Raw genomic sequence first — 22,156 nt, 5'->3', positions numbered from 1 at the left:
CACTCTTTCACATCCGTGACAGTGCTGCTGATTCCGTGGAAAGACTGATCTATCTAACAAACACGTTCAGTTTTGCAGTCCTTATACATGATGTTGTGTTACCAGAGGAAGCAAAACCAATGTTTAAAGTAAGCGCCATTTCAGTGGATGTTTTTACCTAATAGTAAATGTTTAAATGTGCTGCTCTTTGTTAAATTGTAACATTGATCTTCATTGTTCACTGATCTAGGTCCAGAACTTCAGCAAACCAGTCTTAATTCCACCTAATGAATCCAGATATATTTTTACACTTCATTTTATGCCTTCCACATCATCTGTTCATATAGATAATAATATTTTACTTATCACCAATGCTTCTAAATTTCACCTGCCTGTCCGAGCATACACAGGATTTCTAGATGTAAGTATTTTCCTTTTTTTTTCTAGCTACTTCAGTCTAATTAGAGGCAGACTTCATAGGACTGTTTTTAATTCTTTATTCTACTTCTGTGGGAGAATGGCTTTTTTTAATTTAAACGTTATTTTACCAGTTCTTTCCTTAAACAGGTTCAGTTACTGCTGAAAAATTCTTTCTTGTTCCCTTTAGTTTTACATAGAAAATACATAGAATTTTGAGATTGTCACGGTACTGTTGTATTAGACTTATTTGTTAATGAGCTTAGAGTTTGAGCACATTTTATATTTAACTTATGCTAAAATACCTTTATCAATCTTTCTAGTACTTTGTACTGCCTCCAAAAACTGAGGAACGGTTTATAGATTTTGGCATATTGAGTGCAACAGAAGCTACTAGCATTTTATTTGCAGTCATCAACAGCAATCCGATAGAGGTAAGGATGGAATTATTTTCAGTTTGCCTTTTTAAAAATTTACGTCAGTGGTGTTACTGAAAACAGTACCTTTTGTTCTTTTTAAGCTGGCTATAAAAAGTTGGCATATTATAGGGGATGGTTTGGCCATAGAACTTCTAACAACTGAAAAGGGAAACAGAACAACAATAATTGCAAACCACCACGAACTACAGAATGCTGGTGCATCTGATCAGTCTTCAGTAAGTAATCCTTTGAATCCATTGCTTAATTTGGAGTTGGAGGGCGAAGAGACAAAGCTGTGCAACCTCTTGCAGTTTCATTTTAACAGGGGTGAGAGGGTAAGAATTCTTAATTTTTGTCTGAATTTGAGTATGATAAAGCATGTAGTATTTTTAAAATTTATTTTGAGAAGCAGTATTATGTTCAGATTGGTAAGATTTTGAAAGGGGAAACTTCATAAACAATAACCTCCATGCCCTCAGATGATGCTCATCATTTATCTGGGAAGAGGGGAACTTACCACCTCAAGGAATTCTTCATTTTTGTGTTAGTAACTTATGTGTTTGAATTTTTCTTTTTACCACTGACAGTTGTTTCAAAAGGATTTTGATTCAGTTTAAAGACACAAGAGAATGTTGGGTATGGGTTTTTTTAATGACATTTCTTTCTATAATGTAATACAGTGGATGACTTTTTCTACCATTTACAGGCAATACTAGCATCGGGTTATTATGCTGTGTTTAGAGTAAAACTAACAGCGAAAGAACTTGAAGGAATTCATGATGGAGCTGTACAAATCACGACAGATTATGAGGTATGTTTACTGTATATTCATGGGTGTTGCGCAAATTATATGTTAAATTATGTGTTAAATTTTAAGTGTGAAGTTTTGAGAGTTGTATTAGTGGACAGATTGCAGTATCAGGGAGAACTTGAGATGGAATTGATTTCTGGAGGTCAGGTTATCTCTGCAAGTTAAACCCTGCATCAGATGACAATATTGCTACTTACACTGTGTCTTCTTTGAAGGAATGAAGAATGATTTTCATTATTATTTTCATCTGGCTTTCAGATTCATTTAAATCTGACCTAATACTTTGATGTATGGGTTCTTCAATGACTTGACACATCCTCAAAGCATCAGTACATTGGTCTTTTTTGCTTAACACATGCTGACAACGTGCTTTTTGGTACGTTATCAGTTACTGAAATTGAGATATAATTTTGGAGGTTTTTTCTCAAAACCCAATGTGAAAGTTGTTTTGGAGAACTTGCAGTTTGCTGACAGCTTATGAAACAGAGTTCTTACACTAGGATTAGTAAGGGAGAGAAGAATCATAGAATCATTGAATAGTTTGGGTTGGAAGGGACCTTTAAAGGTCATCTAGTCCAACGCCCCCGTGCAGTGAGCAGGGACATCTTCAGCTAGATCAGGTTGCTCAGAGCCCCGTCCAACCTGACCTGGAATGTTGCCAGGGATGGGGCATCTACCACCTCTCTGGGCAACCTGTACCACTGTTTAACCACCCTCATTGTGAAAAATGTCTTCCTTCTATCTAGTCTAAATCTACTCTCTCTTAAGTTTAAAATGATTAAGAACAGAAAAACACGCACAGAAAAAAACAACCAAAGAACAACCAGTTAATTCTCAACTTCATATGCCTTTCCTGTTAATAAATTATTTTTCAGAAGAGAGAAATTCTAATACATAATGGAATCTGTACTTAATATCTTTAGGTGATATATGTAGAAAAAAAATAAAGGTGGTACACTGTGCTTACGAAGTCAGAAAATTGTATAGCTTAAGCTTACTGTGTAGTTTCTGATGCAGCTGGAAAAAAAGGAAATTCCTAATCTCTGTCAGTTATCTGAGATTTTAAGCTTTCTTTTAATATGTCCATGCATGTATGTGACCCTTCAGTTATAGAGTCTGAAGCATTTTATTTTCTTGCTGGTCCTTAGAGTTATTCTACTTGTATTGGTAGATTTAATAATACACAGAAAGGATCTCACTGCCATCCCTTCCACACTTATTTTTCAAAGTCTACATCTATCTCAAGGTCTTAACCGTGACTTCTAATGTTTTTTGAGAAGTTCAGTACATCCTCTTCCCTCATACTCATTTACTTTAAAGGTGTTATCCTCCTGTTTTCCAACAAAGTAATCCCCATTAGTGAGACCTATGTAATGCCCCATTAGAGAGCTTAGATTTTTACTGTGCTTTTGTGTTCCATGTAGAATGATTCTAAGTATGACTGAGCAAAGGTGTGCTTCCTGACAGTATGGAGTGACTGTTCTGAATATCATGTGTTGAAATCTTAATTCATGTCTCCATGTTTTAAATGTGTATATAAAGCTCAACTACATTAATTGTAGAATTTCAGAGTTTTGTTATTCTGTGCAATTTAAAAGAGGAAGATGTTTAAAGGCTGGAGTTAAAGTTTTTTTTTTTTTAAACTTTTCTTGTTCTTTTTTTTTCCCCCCAGATTTTAACTATACCAGTGAAGGCAGTGATTGCTGTTGGCTCGCTGACCTGCTCCCCAAAACATGTGTTTCTTCCACCTTCTTTTCCAGTAAGAAAGTTGGGTCATAGCATTAAATGTTTTCTTGCCGTGTTTTTTATTTATCTGTCTTTTTCAAGAGAAACTGCTGTCGTGAATTGTTGCATGTCAAATTGCTGGAGAGGTTGTGCTATTGAACTGTTATGATTCAGTCTGTTGCTGTTTTGGGTTTTTTTTCCCCTCATGTGTCCCAAGCATGAGTTACCTCCTCTACTGCCCGCTTAAATGGGGTCTTGGAATACCGATATGATCCCAAACCTGATTCTTTGCAGCTTCTTTCTAATGTAGCTGTGGTCACTTGGTTATTACCAATTCATGTGCATTAGCACAAAGAGTAAGAGGGGTTAAATTGCACAAATGCGTTTTTTAAATTCCTGAAGTGTAATACCAAAGACCAAAGTCAGCTAGTAAAGTGATGTTTTAGTATAAGAAGTCCTTGATCTCTGTGGAAGCATTATTGTGTTGTTTCCGCACTGAAAGCAGATCTTCTCAAGGGTACGTGGTGGAGTACATGAACAGGAAAGCAAGAAAGCTGTGTGACTCTACAGCTCTCTGTAAAAGTATGTAATGGCTGTTTTCATCCCTGCTCCTGCAGTAGTGTTTATTCAGTGAATGCTGAAAGCAGCTTCTTTGCTCAGGCCTACAGACTCAAGCAGCAAGCTATTAACCAGATAGTACTTTCTTCTCACTTGGCATTCAGCATAACCATGGAAGCGTGGGCAGTTAAGGCATATTGACTTTGCAATTGGTATTTCATTGCAGTCTGAACTTCATGTGACTTTCTGATGAGTGGGGAATGTAATATGATGGAAAATCATAGGGAGGGAGATTGAAAACGGGGCGGGGGAGTAGCAAAAGGAGCTACAGATGGCAGTTTTCTGAAAGGATAAAACTAACTCCATGTATGTTGGTGGAAGTGGTTTTTGTTTCTTTTTCTGTTCTCCATATTCTGTCTGTCATAGAGCACTGTCTGTTTTAGCCTCCTCTTCCTATAGCTCCTTAGTATCTACTGCTTATATTACAATATGTGTACTCTTAAATAGTAGTTTTTCACTAGCACTTTATCAAATGTTTTACCTCATGTCCAGTAGATAAATGACAAATTTTTCAAAACAGTAATGCAGTAGGTCTCATAGGAGAAAGATAGGTCAGTCTGCCGGACTTGAGTAAATCATTGCTACCTTTGCCCCATTATCCATTCCATCTCCCGTCTGATCTACTTCACCAATTGTTCTGAAGTCTTTTGCTACTCTTGAGGTCAAACGGTCATGCCTACAGTGGCAAAATCATATGTTATTTTTTTCTTTAGGATCTATGTTTCCTATTTGACTATATGGCCTCACCATATAGGGGTATTTATTACACTGACTCCTGTATCTGTAACTTCATCTATGAAGTGCTCTATAAGCCTTTGATAAACTGAAATAACTTAGAGGTCCGTTTCACTTTCTTCCACCAAAGATAAAGCAATTTCTATATTCTGTATCATAATTTATATTACAATGGCAGATCGAGGTCTCTCTTGAATGCCACATCAAAATATTTTGTTCCATTTTGGGCCATGAACAAATACCACAGAAATGTTAAGGTTGGAAAAGACCTTTTAAGACCATCAAGTCCAACTGTCAATCCAACGCCACCATACCCACTAAACCATGTCCTGAAGCGCCACATCCACACATTTTTTGAATACTTCTAGTGATGGTGACTCCACCACCTCCCTGGGCAGCCTGTTCCAATGCTTGACCGCTCTCTCAGTAAATAATTTTTTCCTAATATCTAGTCTAAATCTCCCCTCGAGCAACTTGAGGCCATTTCCTCTCGCCCTATCGCTGGTTACTTGGGAGAAGAGACCAACACCCACCTCACCACAACCCCCTTTCAGGTAGTTGTAGAAAGCGATAAAGTCTCCCCTCAGCCTCCTCTTCTGCATGCTAAACAACCCCAGTTCCCTCAGCCGCTCCTCAGAAGACTTGTGCTCCAGACCCCTCACCAGCTTCGCTGCCCTTCTTTGGACACGCTCCAGCATGTCAACGTCCTTCTTGCAGTGAGGGGCCCAAAATTGAACACAGGATTCGAGGTGCAGCCTCACCAGTGCTGAGTACAGGGGCACAATCACTTCCCTACTCCTGCTGGCCACACTATTCCTGATACAGGCCAGGACGCTGTTGGCCTTCTTGGCCACTTGGGCACACTGCCGGCTCATGTTCAGCCGGCTGTCAACCAGCACCCCCAGGTCCTCTTCCACCAGGCAGCCTTCTAGCTGCACTTCCCCAAGCCTGTAGTGTTGCATGGAGTTGTTGTGACCCAAGTGCAGGACCCAGCACTTCGCCTTGTTGAATATCGTACAGCTGGCCCATCAATCCAGCCTCTCCAAATCCCTCTGCAGAGCCTTCCTACCCTCAAGCAGATCAACGCTCTCATCCAACTTGGTGTTGTTTGCAAACTTACTGAAGGTGCACTCGATCCTCTCATCCAGATCACTGATAAAGATACTAAACAGAACTCACCCCAATACTGAGCCCTTGTGGTCACTGAATTCATGATACTCTTACATCTGGTTATTCTGTAATGCCTCCAATTCTTATGAAAATAAGCCTAAAATAGCATCAGTTCTCCTTGTCGAGAAGTTTGACAGCTATAACATCCAGGAATAAGGTGCTACAATTTTAGTAACACTTGTTTTCAGTTCATACCTAGAACGTAATTCTCCTGCACCTGCCCGATTCCCAGTGCTGTCTGTCTCCATTTGTAATTTTAGTGTATTTGCACCTAAGTCTCATTTCTGGTATTCTGTCAAAGTTTGTCAGCAATACACTAACAGTGTATACAGGCCTTGTAAATATCAGGGTCTTGATTTAAACAGATCTTAGCTGTATTGACTTCTGCTTTATAATGGCATTTTTAGCTCACAGTGGCACCTCTCCACTCTTCCCTGATCAAAGCTGATCTTTGAGGACCTGTATGCTAAATAGCATTGTTCTATTTTTCTTTTTACTGATGGGTAAAGTCATCTTCCCTTGTCTGTTGTTTCATGTCTAAATGTGGCGTAAGGTTCTTGGTAAAATACTGTTAATTTGTTCTACAGAGTTTAACAAACCTTTATCTTGCCCAATTGATGGCAGTTTGTTACTCATAGGATTCCATAGATGAAGCTCAGAAATACCTCCTATTCAGTTTAACAGGACTATACTGTTGAGAAATTTATTCTTGTAGTTTGTTTCCCTCTGCAGTTGCTACCATAGAGACTGTTATAGTATGTGACAATTTCCTGAGGCCACAGTCAGTTCTAAACCTGCAAAAGTGCATCTCTCCTGACTCTCCACGACAGTCCTTACCTTAGAGAAATTTTTAAAAAGCTGGAGGTTTTGGTTTAAGGGGAACATGAAAGCGTGTAGTCGTGTTCATTAGTCTTGGGTATTTAAATTTGCTTGTGTTCATTTATTTTATATAAATCTGAAATCTTGTCACCAGTCCCGAGTTCTGCTTTTTCTCTTTCTTCTGTTTTTTATTTATCATGTAGTCTGTGCTTGTCAGGGTTGGTTTTTGACATAAGGTGTAAAACATGGCCACAGAATCATTGATTTACAAGTGAGGGCAGGGGGGGAACTTGAGCATTGTAATGATTCTGATCCTGACAAACAATTAAACTACATGTTCTATGCTTAAAAGGTAAAATGATGTTTGGCTCAGAAGAGGAGGCAGGGTGTAAAGGTGTGGGGAAAAAACTTGCAGAGTTTTCTTTTTAAATGTTGTAATTTTAGTGCCTAGTGTCATAATTTGATTGGAGTGAGAAGGGGGGTTGTACCTATGTTTTTAAATGCCCTCTGTCACCCGTAGTATTTGTAATCTACAGCTTCACTCTGCTGATCCTTTCAGGTTATTTCTTATTACTAGCAGCTATGTACTAGAACTCTTACAAGAAGCTTGTTTCCCTTTTGTAATAGGAGTCTCAGAGAAAGTGTTCTCTTGCCTTTCCTCCACTGGTACTTTTTAAACATGATTTGGAGGTGGTGGAGTCACAATCACTGGAAGTATTCAGAAAACGTGTAGACATGGCACTTCAGGACATGGTTTAGTGGGGATGGTGGTCTTGGGGTGATGGCTGGACTGGATCTTAAAGGTTTTTTCCAACCTTAATGACTTGGATTAAGCAGAACTGTTGGCCTAGCTTTTCAAGACACTTAAGGTGTACTTAATTTTGAAAGAGGGATGAACTGTGTTTGGAAGCAGATGGAGAAAAGAATAGAACTTCACAGAAACTTACTTTGAAGTGTTACAAGTGGCATTTTTGAAAGAAGATAGCATAGCTAAAAATCTCAATTTAACATTTTGGCTCTGCTGTGGTCTTTACCAGTCTGCATAAAAAAAATACATGTGCTAGGGAAAATGCATATATTGCAGATTTTTTTTATCCTTTCTTTTCTTTAGGGGAAAGTGGTTCACCAGAGCCTGAACATTATGAACTCCTTTTCTCAGAAAGTGAAAATACAACACATACGCTCCCTGTCAGAAGATGTAAGGTTTTATTATAAGAGGTTAAGAAGTAATAAAGAAGATTTAGAGCCAGGAAAAAAATCAAAGGTTTGTTTATGTCTTATTTCTACATGTTTACAAGTTCTCCCTTATGTATAGTGTATGTTAAGCTGCTGTGGTCATCAGAAGTCTTTCTTTTTTCTTTGGTAATTAGGTTTACTTTGCTGTTTCTTAATTGGTCTGCTGTTACCTGTTTTGCAGATTGCAAATATTTATTTTGATCCTGCTTTACAATGTGGAGATCATTGTTATGTAGGATTGCCTTTTCTATCTAAATGTAAGTAACCTTCAACTTTGTTATGAAAATCTTTAAAAAAGTTTTCTTCTCCTTAAGCAATGATACTACATAAAGAGTTTAAAAAACCCATTATTTTTTAAAGCGGAATCTAAAGTTCAGCATGGTGTAGCAATGCAAGAAGATGCATGGGATTCTGACTGGGATTTGCACGAGTACTTATTTAAAGGATGGACAGAAATAAAAGAGAACACAAGCCATAGGTAAGTATTTTATCCCTGTTACTTCCTCAAGTCTTAAATCACTAGATAATTTTGTGTTATGTGTGCTCTTATAAAATGCAAGTTTTGTTAATATTGTAGTGCTCTTTGAAAGGGGGCCAAGAAGGAGTTATTTGGCCTTCTCTGCAAAACCTTTAAAGAGAACATTTTAAAATTTAAACAGTGATAATTTCCTCAAGTCAAACACAACACTGAAAGTTACTAATCACTGGAGTATGCTGCAGTTCTTGAAAAGATGACAGCAGCAAGGCAGTCTCTACTCTGCAAAAATTTCTGAAAAGAAATTATACTGTTTGTGCAGTATCCCTGCTTAATCTGTTTTAAAGTAGTAACCTCCATATCCCTCTAAGATTTCATAAGGTTTTCTTTTGCTGCTATTCTGAGATTATTGCATTTCAGTGAATTATCAAATTGTCTGGTAATTTTCCTTGGGATTTGCTAAATAGAAGGTGATTAATGGTTCCTGTATAATATTTAGAAAAAGGCAAACTCTGTAGGCTTCTATATACCTTTTAAACATCTGCCTTCTCATACATAAAATGATTTAATCTCCAAGAGACATAAGTTAGCATTATCAGAAGGTGCATGTGTCTTTTGTGATGATCGCATCCAGACTATTTCAAAAAAGGCGTGTGTGTTTATGGAGAAACAAAATGACTGTATGTAGCTAAATAAAGTAACAAAAGCATACCTCCTTTATCACGTTTTTGTTATAATGCTGATATATTAATAACTCCTGAACAAATTTTATCTAAACAATATCCTCTATTTAGCTACACTGTTAACTTTCAAGAATGCCCTATCACCTACAGTGAGGTGACAGTAAAGGAAATTTCTATTAAAAAGCTGCTTCTGAATAAGTAGCAGTTCTAGCTAGAATATACAATGCTATTATTTAATGTAATATATTATCTAGAATATGTAATGCTTTTAAAGAGAGTATCCAAGGTAGCATTCAGCAACGGAGAAACTGCCGCTTCTGAATGCGGAGGTGTTCTGACTTGGGCATTTGGAGTTTCTCAAAAATACTTGTCTAGGTTTGAAGTCTCGTGTTTCATCTGTTTCGCTGACTGGAGAACTCAATACTGTGAGTCTTGTTCCAGCTCATGGTGGAAAGCTGGTAGGAGAACAGGAATCAAGTATATTTTAGAGGTTGGTTGATAGCAAAGAACTTCATTCACAGATGGAAATAGTAGCTGCTTTAGATTTGTTACATGGGAGTACAGGCACATACTCCCATGTATCCATTGCAGCTAGAGTACATGTATGGATTTACTGTACATTACACATGTGCAGAGACAATGTTTTCTGGATAGTGGATGTCTGGATGTTGTATTGGAAACAGATGGTAGCAGGACTGATATTTTTCCTTTCTAGTGTTTATATCTTTGCAAATCAACAAATATATTTTAGGTTACTTTTCTTACTGACCCGAAGCTCAGTTATATTCTCAAAATTTGTTTCTGCAATAGTGAGAGCTGGGCACTTCATAATGAAAGATAAAATTTGTGTCTTGCTGTCCAGAGAGCAGTGATTTAAGAGAAATGCGAATACCAAAAGATTTGTGAGGCAGTGCATAAGTCCAACCACACTTTTCTGCTCACCTTTTATCCATAAATAGGCCATAACAGAACTTAGAATGGATTGATGTTGACAACAATACTTAACAGAGAAGATCTTTAGAATCTTTGGGTTGGTCGACTATAGCATGTTTTGGTGGTTTCGGTTGTGCTTTTTAGTAGCAGTACATATGGGCAGAGCTCAGGTGGGGTTTTTTAATTGCATATAAATATAATATTGAAAAATAAATATCCTGGGCTGCATCCAAAGCAGCGCGGCCAGCAGGTTGAGGGAGGTGATTCTGCCCCTCTACTCCACTCTGGTTAGACCCCACTGGGAGTCCTGCGTCCAGCTCTGGAGCCCTCAGCACAGGAAAGACATGGACCTGTTGGAGCGGATCCAGAGGAGGGCCACCAAAATGATCAGAGGGCTGGAACACCTCTCCTGTGAGGACAGGCTGGGAGAGTTGGGGTTGTTCAGCCTGGAGAAGAGGAGGCTTCAGGGAGACCTTCTTGTAGCCTTCCAGTACTTGAAGGGGGCTTGTAAGAAAGATGGGGACAGACTTCTTAGCAGGGCCTGTAGCAGTAGGACAAGGGGTAACGGTTTTAAACTGAAAGAGGGCAGATTTAGACTAGACAGAGGGAAGAGTTTTTTTATGATGAGGGTGGTGAAACACTGGCCCAGGTTGCCCAGAGAGGTGGTAGATGCCCCATCCCTGGCAACATTCCAGGTCAGGTTGGACTGGGCTCTGAGCAACCTGATCTAGTTGAAGATGTCCCTGTTCATTGCAGGGGGGAGTTGGACTAGGTGGCCTTTAAAGGTCCCTTACAACACAAACTATTCGATGATTCTGTGATAATGTACCATGCTATTTCTCAAAGTAATGTTGTTTTCAGGGTGCCTGTAAGCCCTCTGCTTTTTCCAGGCTTTTCCTATTTTACTCCTGTAAAGTAAGTTTTTAACTGTTCCTCCAGACTGAATGCTGTATTTGAAGTAGACACAGATCTTCAGAAGGATGTCCGGTTGCAAATTACAGCAGAAATGGCCTGGCCTTCCATACTTAGTTCACCACGCCATCTCAGCTTCCCTCTTACCAATACGAACAGTTCATCAGTAAGTTATTTTGTTGATAGTAACATTTTGTGGGGACTGAATTTTAATAGGTATTTCTAATTACATTAATGCTAATGTAAACTTTAAAAAAATTGTGTTTCTAAATAGGAAGAAGAAATTTTTCTAGAAAACCCAGCTGATGTTCCTGTGTATATTCAGTTCCTTCCTGTAGCTCTGTATTCTAACCCATCCGCCTTTGTTGATAAAATGTTAGAACGGTAAGTATTGTTTTAGAGTACTTAGGCCGTTCTCACTCTACATGAAAATGCATTTGACAAAAAAATGCATGCAGTATTTGGCAGCTGTGTTGGTAGTTACAGTGTTGGCCACTTCTAGAATTTGAATCATTAGACCAGCTGAGAACTGCATCTAGGCTGATTGCCATTGAATGCACATCTGTATTTTTTGCTAAGCTAAAAAGATGTTTGCATTTCTTCCTTGACTTGGTGTAGGGTTGGGGGTCGGGTTAAGAAAAATCAAGTTATTGTTTCAGCTGCATGTTGTTTGAGTTGTATTGTAAGTTCTTGGTATGTGCTAAAATCCTGAAATGCAATTATGTCGTTATTTTCCCTAATCGGTGGGGAGAAAAAAATTTGCATGTCTTTCAGGTTTAATTTGAGCAAGCCAACTAATTTCAATCTGAGGACTCTAGAGTTCCAGGTCTTCAGAAATTGCGTAAGTGTTTCAATACGTTCTTTAGATTTTTAAATTTGGATATCTTAATGTTTTAATAAGAGTTCAATTGCACGTCTTCAAGTTTAGGTATTAGTACGTGTGAAAGACGTGATGCTTCTGATGGGTATTTTCACGGAATTGGGAAAAGTAATATTTTTTCAAATGTAACAGTTGAAATGTCACTTTTTCTGTATGCTTACATTATAATAGGATTGTGGAAGTTACAGGAAAACTGCATTTATTCATTCTCATACTGATACAGGTTTATTTTCTTCAGTGTAGTGGTTGCTAGTTCTAAAATTAGTAAAGTATTGAGTTTTCCATTGCTTTGTTCTTTATCTTAAATGATTCGAGTTTTGTGGACAACCTTTGAGTGCGTGCTTTTTCATATAGAGCATGCCACATCCTGAACACTTTCTTTTCTCATCCAGTATATGCCTTTCCCCTCCATTTGCAGTTTGTTTTCGATTAGCAATTCTATGCTTGCACAGTATCTAAAGACAGACTTGGCAAAATACACTCTCTTTCAATAGTTCTTCCATTTTAAGTTTACTTTTTCCCCTTTATACATTCTAAAAATGTTTTAACAGTGGAAAAAATTGAGGATAGAAGATGCTACATAATGGCTTAATGATAATTTTGTGTTTAAAATACACATTTAAGAACTTCTAAATTCTTTGTTCTTTATGTGTGAGCTTTATGAATTCACATGGGTGTAGTTTAGCTCAGTTCTGTCTTGCTGGGTTCTGCTTCTTAATAAACACAGATGATTTACTAAGTAGGGAAATTCTTGTGCTATCAGACTTTCTGGTTAAAAAAACCCGGTATGTCACTGGGGAGTACACTTCTGATGACAAGACCAGTTTTCTAGCTAAAATAATTCTTCTGTCAAGTATATGTAAAAAGTTCCTATTTTTAAAAGTGTTACTTTGTTTTCTTTACTCTCTAAAGGTCCAGCCACTACAGAGCACAGTAGGACTTACAAAGAGCCTGGCTCGTCATTCAGTTTTAAGCCTAATATTAAAACCTGGTGAGAGAAAGTCTGTCAAAGTAAAGTTTACTCCAGTTCTTAATAAAACTGTTTCATCGTTGATTGTTATCAGGTATGATAGATATCTCCAAAATGAGTGTGAGTTGTTTCTGATGTTTTTTATTTATATATGATCATACTTGTGATCAGGTGTCAGTAAGAAACTGTCACTTTTACAGGTATAATTACAGAATCATGTGTCAAGAGACAGATTTAGTTTAAGTGTAATTGTGATATGTTTTACAGTAGTTAAACTGTATTCAGTACATACTTTCTAATATAAATATACTGTTATACTTATCATAGAATCACAGAATAATTTGGGTTGGAATGGACCTTTAAAAGTCATATAGTCCAGTTCCCCTGCAGTGAGCAGGGACATCTTAGATAGATGTAAGATATAACATAACTAGGTCAGGCTGCTCAGAGCCTCGTCCAACCTGACCTTGAATGTTGCCAGGGATGGGGCATCTACCACCTTGCTGGGCAACCTCTGCCAGTGTTTCACCACCCTCATCATAAAAAATGTCGTCCCTCTGTCTAGCCTAAACTGCCCTCTTTTAGTTTAAAACCGTTACCCCTTGTCCTACTGCTACAGGCCCTGCTAAGAAGTCTGTCCCCATCTTTCCTATAAGCCCCCTTTAAGTATTGGAAGGCTGCAAGAAGGTCTCCCTGGAGCATCCTCTTCTCCAGGCTGAACAACCCCAACTCTCCCAGCCTGTCCTCACAGGAGAGGTGTTCCATCCCTCTGATCATTTTGGTGGCCCTCCTCTGGACCCGCTCCAACAGGTCCATGTCTTTCCTGTGCTGATGACTCCAGAGCTGGACGCAGGACTCCCAGTGGGGTCTCACCAGAGCAGATTAGAGGGGCAGAATCACCTCCCTCAACCTGCTGGCCACGCTGCTTTGGATGCAGCCCAGGATACGGTTGGCCTTCTGGGCTGTGAGCACATATTGCAGGCTTATGTCAAGCTTTTCATCCACCAGTATTTGGAGACTTGAATTCTTGAATACATACTACACTATCTTGAATGTAGGGTCAGGTTATAGATGCCATTTGAAAAATCAAGCTGCAATGCAAATTCAGTCTTTCTAATAGAGAGCTCTGTTTGAATAACTGTTTCACTTTTGTAACAGGTGTGATATATTATGATGATGAAATATAAACTTTAACTAGTACTTCATTGGGTTTTTTTATCTGTACACTATGTTGTGATTTCTTAGGTTTTTGTCTTACAAACACTATGTTAGATACCCCCACTATTTACTTCCATAGTGTTGGGAATTATCTGTGGAACTGCTTATATTTCTGTCCTCCAGATTTGGGATATAACTTCATAGTCTTTAGTGAAGCTTGTGGGAGCAGTAGCCTGCATAATCCTTTTATGAATGTTTCCCCTTTTTCTTTGTCCACAGAAATAATTTGACTGTAATAGATGCCATAATGGTACAAGGGCAAGGAACTACTGAGAGCTTGAAGGTTGCAGGCAAACCTCCCGGTGCAGGAAGTTCTTTACGCTTTAAAATCACAGAAGCATTATTAAAAGACTGTTCAGAAAGTGAGTACTTCTTGAACTACTAAGCTGAACAGAAAAAAAAAAATACATTTTACACGTACAACTTGAAGTGTGTGGATATTTTTTTTTCCCCTGTTCTAGTGCCCCAGAAATTTAATTCCTTTACATACATTAAAATTGCTTCTTCATTTAGGCAGAAAATGAAATATTTTACCTTTTTCATTTTATTGTGAAAATTAGGAAAGATGAAACAAAAGCCCTTCATCCACTAAAATTCAAAATAGAGGAGGTGAAGATCCTAGTGTATTTACTAGGATAATCTCTAATTTGTCAATTGGAAGTAAAATTGGATTGGAGATGCAACTTTCTGTGTATGTGTTTGTTTGTTTGTTTGGTTTTTCCCCCTCACACCTTCAGAATCTGTATGCACATAGGCAACAGGGAAAAAAAGATAAGGTATGTTCCTTGATGAAAATTAAATCCCAGCCAGATTCTACTCTGGGGTCAGAGATTTTCTGCTCTGTGGCCCCAGGCTTGCTGCCAGGAGGACACCTAAGAGTACCTGTATTACCAAAGGAATTGGTAAAAGAGGTTTAGTTGTATCTGGTATTAAAATCTGTTTTGTTACTTTGCAGAATTCCAGACATATTTGTAAGGTGCCATGTTAATTATTATCTGAGATTATTTTGCTTTTTTTGAGGGATGAGTAAGGAAACTTCAAGCAAAGCTTAGTCATTACCTTTTACATGTTGTGGTTTAGGGATATTTTTTGCTAATAAGATACGTGTAGCTCAGACACAGATTTTTTTAAGACACAAAAAAATAAGCTTTAATTCTCCTCATGCTCGGACTTTTCACAGAATACCAGAACACTAAGCAGTACATCATCAAAGAACTTTGCAGCTTAGATGATTTTTCTTTTTTCTTTTTTTTTTTTTTTCTTTTGGGTGAGGCGGCAGTGCTATCAGAGGTTTGGAGGTTTGCGGTTTTTCCCAGATGAGTTAGAGTGCTCTGGAGCTGTGTACAAGTGCCCTACCTTGACAGAGATAAGAATCTGGCTTCAGAGATCTGTTTCTGCAGATTACGTAAAAATTTCCATGGGCCTCGATAGTCCCCTTTCCTGCTACAATACTGACAGAACTCTCTTCTACTGCAGAATATAAATACAGCGAAGGCTATCTGTTTAGCATCACGCTAACCACTTTGTGCTGTTTCTTTCTAGAAATGAAATACAAAGAACCGAATTTCACACTGAGAAGAACATTTAAAGTGGAAAATACAGGGCAGTTGCAGATTAATGTGAAAACTATGGAAATCAGTGGCTATACATGTGAAGGATATGGATTTAAAGTCGTTAACTGTCATGAGTTTGCACTAAGTGCCAATTCCTCTAAAGACATTGTCATATTGTAAGTGTTTTTTCTTACATCTAAATGGAGTCTTACATTAGGAATTTGGTATAACCAAATTCTGTTTCAGTGGAGAACTCCATTGGTTAAATTCTGATGTTTTTAAAGAGTTTTTGGTTTTTTTTTTAATACACTTTCTTCTTGCAAACACTATTTGATTTTTTTTTTTTAAATAACTTCAAGTTTTCATGACTGAGTGTAGTATTACTTTTATTACTATCCAGTAAGTATAACTTACTGAGTTGGAATAGTGTTACTATATGGTTTTTTAATACATTTCCTTTATTTGGGTTGTGAATGCACGCGAGGTCTAGATTTGGCTCAGTATGGTTTTGGTGCATTGCAGTGTGTAGAAAAGAGCCTTTAGACTGAGGATTATCATCACGATGCACAGCTGTCCTGGTTTCAGCTGGGGTAGAGTTAATTTTCTTCCTAGTGGCTGGTATAGTGCTGTGTTTTGGATTTTGGAAGAGAATAATGTTAATAACATGCTGATGTTTTAGTTCTTGCTAAACTGTGTTTATACCAAGTCAAGGTCTTTCCAGCTTCTCATACTGTCCTGCTAGCGAGGAGGCTGGGGGTGCACAAGAAGCTAGGAGGGGGCACAGACAGGACAGCTGACCTCCAGCTCACCATAGGGTTATTCCATACCATATGACATCATGCTGAACATATAAACTGGGGGGAGTTGGCTGGGGGGTGGTTGCTGCTCAGGGACTGGCTGGGCATCATCCAGGAGGTGGTGAGCAATTGCACTGTGCATCACTTTTTTGGTACAGTCAGTTATTGTTGTTATTATTATTGCTATTTTATTTTCCCTTCCTTTTCTGTCCTATTAAACTGTCTTCATCTCAACCCACAAGTTTTACCTTCTTTCCGATTCTCTTCCCCCATCCCTCTGTGGGGGGAGTGAGCAAGTGGCTGTAGGTGTTTAGCTGCCTGCTGGGTTAAACCACAACAACAGCATTTTAGTCTTGAATATTTTGTCCATTGCCTTAATGATAATGTTTGTTTAATTATGTCAGTTTTCATTGCAAAAGATCTCTGCACCAGAAACTGATCTTTTAACACTGCTTGGGTATAAGGTTAACAATTCAGAATATGGTATTGAGAAAGTTCAGAAGATGCTTCTGTTCTCTAAGGTACAAGACATCGCAGGCAGTGAACCTTCACTAGTATTTCTGCAACAATCTTAGTTTGTGATGAGATGGGAACATAGTGGTGGTGTTTTTGAAAAGGCATGCAGTTGTTACTTAAAGGTGAAATGTTTAAAAACTTTACAGCTCTCATAATGTTCAGTTCCACTGCTTACTTACAGCTGCTGTTAATTTTTTTACTGCATTCATAGCTTTCTTTTAACAGATTTGGTCAAAACTTACTTTCAGTTATTATATCTTCATATGGTGTATCAGGGTAATCTAGTATCAGATGTGTTAAGCATAGGTGTTTATGAACTTAGTCAAACACATCTTGAGGTATTTGAAAGCTACTCATAAGTATTTTTAGGCTAATTGCATGGATGATTATTAGTCATATTACTAGGGCTAATTGTTATAAATATTGGGGTGCCAGTCATGGCAGTAATTGGTGGAGTTGGGGGGGGTAATTTATGAAAAACATAAATTCTCTCAAACTTTCATGTTGTTCATATGAAAAGTTCTAATGTGCTTTACTTTGTTTTCAGGTTTACACCTGACTTCACTGCTTCCAGAGTCATACGTGAATTAAAATTCATCACCGCGGGAGGCTCTGAATTCATATTTATCTTGAATGCTTCCCTTCCATATCACATGTTAGCAACATGTGCAGAAGCACTACCCAGGCCCAACTGGGAGTTGGCACTGTACATAATCATCTCAGGAATCATGAGGTAGCGTGTATATGTTTGTTCTTACCAGTATACGTGCAGGAAGTACCACTGCTGGAATACAGGTTACAGAGAGTTATGTATGTATTCAGTATGTGCTGTAACTGGTGTAAAATAACATAGGGTGAGGTGAAAAAGGAGAACAAACTTAACACAGGCTACTGTGGGCTGAGCGTGAGCAGTTTAAGGCTGAGGAGTACTGACTTTATGCTCAAACTGAGGACTAAATAATATACTTCTTGCTTGGGCCTACTTCCTTAAGTGAGATACATACTCCTGTTAACCCTGGTAATGTGTAGGTTTTTGATAAATAATTAAGCCAGACTTGAATCACATGAGATATTAAAGCACTGCTAACCGTAAATTCCAACAGAAATTTAAGCACCCTTCTGGAGTGTTGCGCTTTAGAGAGAGATGGGGCAGTGACTGTAATGAGCTGAGCAGATGCCTTGGATGAATTTAACTTTGCTGCCACTTGTATGTGACAGACAACTGGTGATACTAATAATGGGGTTTCTGAGAAGCTGAAGGGCATTGTTTACCACATGGCACCCTCAGGGGTTATGTAGGAGCATATTAATGCACTTTTCTCAGCAAACAGACGTGTGTTAGCTATGACCGGTTAATAAAACAGGAGTTGAAAATTTCATTGCATTTTCCTAGCCTAGCGTCTACCTATCTTTATTTGAAATCTGAGGTTATAAACAGTGTGCCCCTGATCATCTCTTGATTGTGAGACACTTTCCCCCACTGCCTTTATCCAGAGAAAACCCTAGCATAGACACTTAGCGGTGCAAGTTAGCAAGTGCAAACAACAAATGCTGTTTTCCTTTTTCGTTAGCGTTAGGCATATATCTTTGTGTGAGGTGGATTGCTGCTGTAGATGCCTGTGATGAAGAAGTGGTCTCTGTGTGCTGCAAATCCAAAGCATTATCCCAGATATGTAATATTCCTGCATTCTTTTTCATATTAAGATACTGCCTTTTCCATTTTGCTGTACTGTATTATGTAAGTGCTCGGTTGGGCTGTCTTACTTGTAGGATTGATAAAAGAAATAGAGAAGATAAAGTTATAGCCTGCTTCATTTTCTTTTTTGATTCTTCAGTACTTGCCGAAGTAATGCAGTGTTACTTAGGAAACTGCATTTTCCTAAGCAACAGGAAAACTTCTGTCACTTGGGAAATTTTGTTTTCCTAACTCATATTGCATTACTTAGGAAAGTGCTGAGCAAGTACTTAAGTGGTTTTCTTCCATATGTTTGCTAGAAATTTATAAGACCAGTTTCTCTTCAGTTCATTGACAAAGTGAATAATGCTTGTCAGCTCACAAGTGTAGTTTGCGTAGATAATTTTATATGTACTTTATTTGTTAACTAGACTTTGCAGAAGTCCACAGAATACTAATCCTTTCCCTCACTATGTCTTTTTCCTACAAGTGCAAAACATCTTTCTTAGCAGCAAACTAAAGAGTCCTAATGTAACCATTTTGTAATGTTCAAAGGATCCTGTGCACAGAGAGCCTCTAACTTCTAGGATGCCATCACACAGGGGTTTGCTAGTTGCCACTAAAACAGTATTTACAGACTGTTGTAAAGGTATCCTTAATTTCTTGGAATGAACAACTTCAGGAGTTTGTCTAGTTCATGTTTTTAATAAAGTGGTGTTTGTTGTTGCCTTCCCTAAATAGCTATTGGTTTGGATTGTTACTGTACTTGTGACTCTCAAGTTTTGAAGTCCATCTTGATAGGGTGTGTACAAACATGACGTAGGAGCCAGTCCTTTTTATGAAGAACTTAACAACTAGGTGTATGCGTGCTCCAGGATAAAACCATGAGGGGAAAGAGGGATGTACCAAGATGATTCTTGGCTGTCTAAACGGTGTTACTCCCCACTGTGTGGTGTTCCTCACACTAATTTGTTTTGTAATTTAAATGACATGATCACTTCAGGCTAGTTAAGTTTTTCTTTTTTTAATAATTTTTTTAAAAATCAAAAAAACCCCAAACCACCACTGCTCCCACCACCACACCAAAACCAGAAAGTACAGTTAAAAAGACCACAAACCATGATTAGCTTTTTTCTTCTTTTTCATTTCAAAGATGGTATTCGTTTATCAAAACACCGAAGTTGACTTATGTTGAGGGAGTAGAGTCCTTACCCAGAGAGTGGCAGAGGAGCAGAAGCCCTCAAGGTGGCCTTTTACTGCAGGCTCCCCTGTACAACCTCTGCGAGCCCAGCATTAGTGCTGTGGGGCTGAGGGGGAAGAGTGTCTCCCAGCCCACCAAAACCATCCCAAGTTTGTGTAGCAGCCATGGTGGTTGATAGAGATGCGATGCTGTTGTTGGTGTCACTCTTGTGAAACTTTCAAATAGCATCATGAATTAAAATAACAAGTGAAAGAGATTATACTTTATTCCTTACATCCCAAAAGTCATTCCAGTTTTGATGGCGTGGGACCCAAGGCAAGCATTACTCTTTGGAGTAAGGTTGTGTAAGCCTGTCTGAAAAATTCCCCTATTTCTTTAACTTTTCTGTTGTTTGTTAACGCCTTGGATGAAATTTATCTTTCCTACCTTCTGGCATCTGATTATGCATCTGGAATCCTTTATAATCCTTTGGTTATGGAAAAAAGCACTGATAACCAGCTATCACCAGCTCTGCTGGTCTCTAGAGTTGCTTGTAGTTTTGGTGACAATTAAAACTTAAATGATGTTTCAAATAGATTACTTAGCTAAAATTAAGCAAGAGGTATCTCATCCTTTTGTGTGAATTGGTGCTGGTTTTCATACATTTGTCTTAGAAAAACTGGCAGTCAGAACAGGGGAGAGAACAGAAACTGCAGTTGCTATTTTAAAGTTCTTATAAACTTTCTAGTATAATAGGCAAGGCAAGCTTTAGTCGTTGTCATTGTGTCTCCTCCCCCCGAAACTCCCACCTGTTAGAAGATGAAATCCATAGCCCTGTCGTGAAGGTCTCTGCAGTGGTTTTATTGCTTCATTCAAAAATATATTTCACTGCAGTGTGTTATGTAAGTGGAGAACTCCTAAACACACGGTATTGCAGCAGATGCAGTTAGTTGTAAATCGCCTTGAAATAATGCTTTTAAAATTCACTTCTCTGAGCAGCAGTATAGTTCTCTACAGAAGGTCTCTGCTCTGAAAATGGAATTGCACCAACAAGCTGTGAGAGCTGCTGACCACTTGGATGCCGTTTTAATATTTTAATTTTATCTTTTTTTTTTTCCTTTGATTAATATTCTTGGCAACAGTGTGTCAGGCTTGCATCTAACTTCCATTCTCAGTATTAGTGATGTAACTATCATGCCAGACTTAGGTATTTCATATTTCTATCAGGCAAAGTTGTGGTTTGAATGCACTTTTCAGCTTTTCAGTACAAGATACCAGCTTTGTCTTGTGTGATCAGATTCATTAACTTTGAAATGCTTGAAACTAAGAAATACTGAGGTGACTGCCTCTCTTCTCTGCAGTGTACTCTTTCTCTTGGTAATTGGAACAGCCTATCTAGAAGCTCAAGGAATATGGGAGCCATTTAGAAGACGTCTGTCCTTTGAGGCCTCAAACCCTCCCTTTGATATGGGAAGGCCACTTGATCTCAGGAGAATAGTTGGAATTTCATCTGATGGAAAGTAAGTATATGTTTGGGGTTTTTGTGGGATGCTTTCCTTTTTTTTTTTTTTTCTTCTTTAGTTATAAGGCCAGTAAGAAAGTAATGCTGCTCTTTATAACACGTGAATGGATAAAGATCCTCCCAGTTAGTTAGAAAAAGATGGCTTGGGTAAAAAGATGGATTTTATGAGGAATATTTGTCTTTTGGAAAAAAAAGAAAGAAAGAAAACCCCCAACCAGTCAAAACCAAATCCTGCCAAGTTTCCAGTTAGTGTTCTTGAAAATGAAAGGTATAGACTGCAGAAAAATTGCAGGCCAGAACTTCCTACCTTAGGTGTCTTAAGTTAAAAAAGATCATCTCCTTTCAGTGTTCCCTCTAACATATATATTGACTGTCATGTTACTGTCGTTTTGTTCCCATGTACAGTGAGCAAGTGAACATGGCAAAGGCTACTCGCTTGTCAGACAAGTTTTAGGCGTTTTGTTGGTTATACGCCAAGAACAGTGTAGTTCAAGGTTTCTTTTGCACATGATGATTCTTTTTTCACTTGGAAGCATGGAGACCCTGTAGAGTATATTTAAACACTTGTTCTTTCAGCTTGAATCCGCTTGGATCAGATTCTAATCACGGTTCATCCAGAGGGATCTATGGAGCGGGCAGTTCGTCTTCACGATCCAGTGCAGGGAATCATAAACAATGCAATGCAGCAGCACACCTTCACAGCAATAGAAATGCACCTGATGTTGAAAACATCAAATCCAAAACCAGTTCAAGCATACCTAACAGGACTTCAGCACAAGCAGCTTCCGTGCAGTCAGTGACCAGAGCGGGCCCCTTTACCTTGGATTCAGGTGCCACATCTCAGACTCATGCTGCAGGCAAAAGAGCCAAGGGGACGCGGCAGAACCAGCAGCTGATGCCGCAGCAGGCACCG

The 22,156-nt window shown here is 38.5% G+C and overlaps 1 protein-coding gene across 1 annotated transcript in view; it reads left to right on the top strand.

The window, feature by feature from the left end:
- TMEM131 (transmembrane protein 131) overlaps window positions 1–22,156 on the top strand; it is a 41,533-nt gene that overhangs the window by 2,995 nt on the left and 16,382 nt on the right. The window contains exons 3-20 of the mRNA XM_010291292.1: window positions 4–128; window positions 230–400; window positions 720–830; window positions 917–1,051; window positions 1,522–1,626; window positions 3,299–3,385; window positions 7,805–7,957; window positions 8,111–8,186; window positions 8,290–8,407; window positions 10,960–11,098; window positions 11,207–11,316; window positions 11,707–11,773; window positions 12,725–12,876; window positions 14,220–14,362; window positions 15,543–15,729; window positions 17,414–17,599; window positions 21,083–21,241; window positions 21,820–22,150. Coding sequence (XP_010289594.1) covers window positions 120–128; window positions 230–400; window positions 720–830; window positions 917–1,051; window positions 1,522–1,626; window positions 3,299–3,385; window positions 7,805–7,957; window positions 8,111–8,186; window positions 8,290–8,407; window positions 10,960–11,098; window positions 11,207–11,316; window positions 11,707–11,773; window positions 12,725–12,876; window positions 14,220–14,362; window positions 15,543–15,729; window positions 17,414–17,599; window positions 21,083–21,241; window positions 21,820–22,150 — 2,439 coding nt within the window. The 5' untranslated portion in view covers window positions 4–119. The remainder of the gene's footprint in view (window positions 1–3; window positions 129–229; window positions 401–719; window positions 831–916; window positions 1,052–1,521; window positions 1,627–3,298; window positions 3,386–7,804; window positions 7,958–8,110; window positions 8,187–8,289; window positions 8,408–10,959; window positions 11,099–11,206; window positions 11,317–11,706; window positions 11,774–12,724; window positions 12,877–14,219; window positions 14,363–15,542; window positions 15,730–17,413; window positions 17,600–21,082; window positions 21,242–21,819; window positions 22,151–22,156) is intronic.

The sequence above is a fragment of the Phaethon lepturus genome, unplaced genomic scaffold (genome assembly GCF_000687285.1).
Source record: "Phaethon lepturus isolate BGI_N335 unplaced genomic scaffold, ASM68728v1 scaffold13517, whole genome shotgun sequence".
NCBI lineage: Eukaryota > Metazoa > Chordata > Aves > Phaethontiformes > Phaethontidae > Phaethon > Phaethon lepturus.
The sequence above is the reverse complement of the archived record's forward strand: the minus strand, read 5'-3'. Positions and strand labels throughout refer to the sequence as shown.